Source organism: Amphimedon queenslandica, unplaced genomic scaffold (genome assembly GCF_000090795.2).
Source record: "Amphimedon queenslandica unplaced genomic scaffold, v1.1 AMPQUscaffold_13436, whole genome shotgun sequence".
Taxonomy (NCBI): Eukaryota; Metazoa; Porifera; class Demospongiae; order Haplosclerida; family Niphatidae; genus Amphimedon; species Amphimedon queenslandica.
In genome coordinates, this window is record NW_003546328.1 from 270138 (window position 1) to 273207 (window position 3070).

The 3070-nt window shown below is 33.0% G+C and overlaps 1 protein-coding gene across 2 annotated transcripts; it reads left to right on the plus strand.

Moving 5' to 3' along the window:
* The first annotated feature begins 12 nt into the window (after nucleotides 1-12).
* Nucleotides 13-3062, plus strand: LOC109581493 (uncharacterized). 2 transcript variants are annotated; one of them, XM_019995643.1, is made up of 8 exons: nucleotides 13-122; nucleotides 432-522; nucleotides 636-722; nucleotides 826-1116; nucleotides 1277-1370; nucleotides 2690-2771; nucleotides 2870-2926; nucleotides 2988-3062. In XM_019995643.1, exons 4-8 carry the CDS (start codon nucleotides 1050-1052, stop codon nucleotides 3033-3035), a joined length of 348 nt encoding a protein of 115 aa, XP_019851202.1. In that variant the 5' UTR covers nucleotides 13-122; nucleotides 432-522; nucleotides 636-722; nucleotides 826-1049; the 3' UTR covers nucleotides 3036-3062. The 2 variants fall into 2 exon arrangements, 1 of the variants encoding a protein (XP_019851202.1); XR_002184655.1 differs by lacking the exons at nucleotides 636-722; nucleotides 826-1116.
* The last annotated feature ends 8 nt before the right edge of the window (nucleotides 3063-3070 follow it).

The following is a 3070-nucleotide window of genomic DNA, read 5'->3' on the forward strand; positions in this document are numbered from 1 at the left end:
TTCTAACTCCTCTAGAATGGTAGTTTAAGTGCCTGCCAGTTGTTGATCAATTTGTGTGTGCTTCAAGGTTATAGCATGACTGATCAATCTCGTCAGGAAATTAGACATCTTTCATCAACTTTGTTAGTTTGTAAATACTGATAGGGGGGTATATTTCCCAGGGAAAATATTTCACGAAAGTCACCTTTAAACCTATTTGAAGGAAAAAATTTTTTTGCATTTTTTTCTACTGACCACTATTAATATGATAAAAAATAATTTTCGTGTATAAAATTTTCACGAATTTTTTTAAATTGTGAAATTAGTGAAATTAAACCCTCGTGAAATATACCCCCTATACTGTATTGTACCATCCTCCTCATCTCTCTCTTTTATATCCCTTTCTTTATTATTTTCTAATCATTTTATTTACATGTAATTATTTATTGTAGGCCTAATCTAGTCCCTGAAGTATATTATGCTCAGTTTGGTGCTCAGCAGTATTTAACTAACACAGCCATTAATACTGTTTTTTCTACATCAGTAAGTATGCATTCATGTAATAGTATTCATTGTAGGCTTAACAGGAATGTTTGTTTTATAATCATAATTGTACTCTCTTTCCTCTCCTTTCCTTCTCTCTTCCTCCCTCATAGAGCTCATCAATCCTCCCTATATATGCTGCACGGTTTGCTCTGAATCAAACATTTTTAGATTTAAGCCTCGTCAACGATACCATCATGGTAACACTAACACTTATTATTATTATCATCATCATTATTAATTGTTATTATTATTATTATTATTATTATTATTATTATTATATAGTTTATATTTTATTTTTAGTTGTGTAAAGATCGTCCTTCAAAGATGGCTACCGCTTGGCAAGTTGGTGTTCATTATGAAATACAGTGTTCTCTTGATCCCATTGCTCTTATGACCGATGGCTCTAGCCCTATATTCTATGATATATGTATCCTAAGAACTCAACCAGTTTTATGGCTTCACTCTAGAGGGCGTATATATTGAATTAATTATAATATGTTGCATAAGATGTCAAAGATGGTAATATGTTAGTGCCCATTCCTGTCTTAATCAGTGGTTATCAGGACAATAATGGTGTCCTTGTTAATGAAGGTATGTGTAAATGAAAGTGCGTTGATACAATAATAATAATTATTATTATTATGTACACTACCCTATCAATGTAGTAATAGGCAGTATATAATTAATACATGTATGTTGTGATTATTTACATTTGTTTACATGTAGTGTTTATTGATTGTGTTTATTTTAGGTGATGATAGCTCTCAGTGGCAGTTTGTGAGACGTTTCTATACCCACCAGTCAGTCACTGGCACTCCATCATATCTTGAATACACTGAAATCAAGTAAGTCTGGAATTAGCCTAAACTTTAAATTCCTCTAAAATTCAATTTTAAATGAGAAATCAGCTCAGAGTTTATATACAACATAAAACATGTACCATATAACAGGAAATTTTGGAGGGAGCTAAATTTGGTGAATAGCTAAATTTTGGTGATTGCCGACTTTTAATTTGGCGAAATTTGTGGCCATATGCCATTGAGCATGCACATAATGGCTCAAAATGGTGGATTTTTGGACTCGCCACGCTTGCGTAGGCGGGTACTAAGCAGTTGGGTTGTCATTCTGTCATTCTGTCCACACAGTTTAATTGATTTCTAAAAAATTTATCTTTTTGTCTGAGCAGTCTAGAGCTCTATTTCTTCTTCTAGCAACAGATAAAGTTGCTTTCTTTCATCTAGTTATGCTCTTGTAGCATCCTGTGGCACCAAAAGCTGTGAACTGCTAAACCAGGGGACCTTTCTTCAGGTGAGAGCTCGTGTTTCACTCTACAGGGCCGAGATTTTCTTCAGAGGTAGAAAATTCCATCTAATGAAAAACAAAAAGAACGATTTTGTCCTAACTTCGTTGTTTGTGAGTTACAGTTGCTCAAAGTTTGTGATTTAGCCTCTTTGAGAATTTTTCAGGCGGCACTGGGGAAATCAGGAGCAACCAAACTCTCTCAGTCTCTTTTAAATATCTAGAAAAATTTTCTGTGCCAGCTCTTTCTTGGAATAGAGCTTCAGATGCTAAAATAAATTTCAGCTTTTCTTCTTTCTCCTACCCATGTGCCATGATTTAGTTAGTTGTTGACCACACCCATAGCTTATTTTAATTATTTAGCTATGCAGTCAATAATAATAATTTTTTTCAAATTGCTTAAAATCTCACAGTACAAGTAATACATATCACTCAGGTGAATTCCAGCAGGCGAGTCCATTGCACCATAGTGCTTCATTATTTTGGCAAATGGCTATCAAAACGTCAAATTTGCCAAATTTAGCTATCTCCAAAAAAATTTTTTTTAATATGGTGTATGCATCAGGAAAGAATTATTAAGTGGAGAATCCTTTCCTTTTTATTTTTGACGAAATTTGGCCACAGACGGTCTTTGACCAGATATTTTGGGCAACTTATAAAAATCGAATTTTGAACGGAATCGGTTCAAAGTTTGTAAACAGCATAAGTTTAAGTACTTGTACAGGTACATGTATATGCATCAGAAGATGTAAAGAATTATAACTACATACTATAACAGCCTGTATGATCTAATTGAAACTGGTTGCATACATCATAAGGCCATTCTTAGGCTAATATAATTTCATGTCTCTTTGTACATTTTCAGTATACAGTTAACCAGTCGTGGTCACATTCAGTCTCCATATCTTAGACTCTCCTATCAGGCTATACCTACCAATGATGCACAAGTTAGCTCACTTCCATTTCTATTATATTTTATTATAATTAATATTCCATTAATATTAATTTTAATCTTTCCTTAACATTAACTTTTTTTTAATATTAGGCTTCATTTGTTGTTAGATACAGTGGAGGAAATAATGCTTTTAATATTGCTTTATTAGTAAGTGCATAAATTCATCCTCTTCTTTTATGTGTACATGTCTATTCTCTCTTCTTGACAGGTAATAGCTAGTGTGTTTGTTACTCTAACTGCAGTCTATGCTGGCTAGTTCATAATCGTATTAGTAAATAATATTTTAAAATT

Coding starts and splice junctions, on each gene's coding strand:
- LOC109581493 (XM_019995643.1), top strand. CDS start 1,050: ATGTTAGTGCCCATTCCTGTCTTAATCAGTGGTTATCAGGACAATAAT. Junction 1,371..2,689: donor CTTGAATACACTGAAATCAA/GTAAGTCTGGAA, acceptor GTACATTTTCAG/TATACAGTTAACCAGTCGTG. Junction 2,927..2,987: donor CTTTTAATATTGCTTTATTA/GTAAGTGCATAA, acceptor TCTTCTTGACAG/GTAATAGCTAGTGTGTTTGT.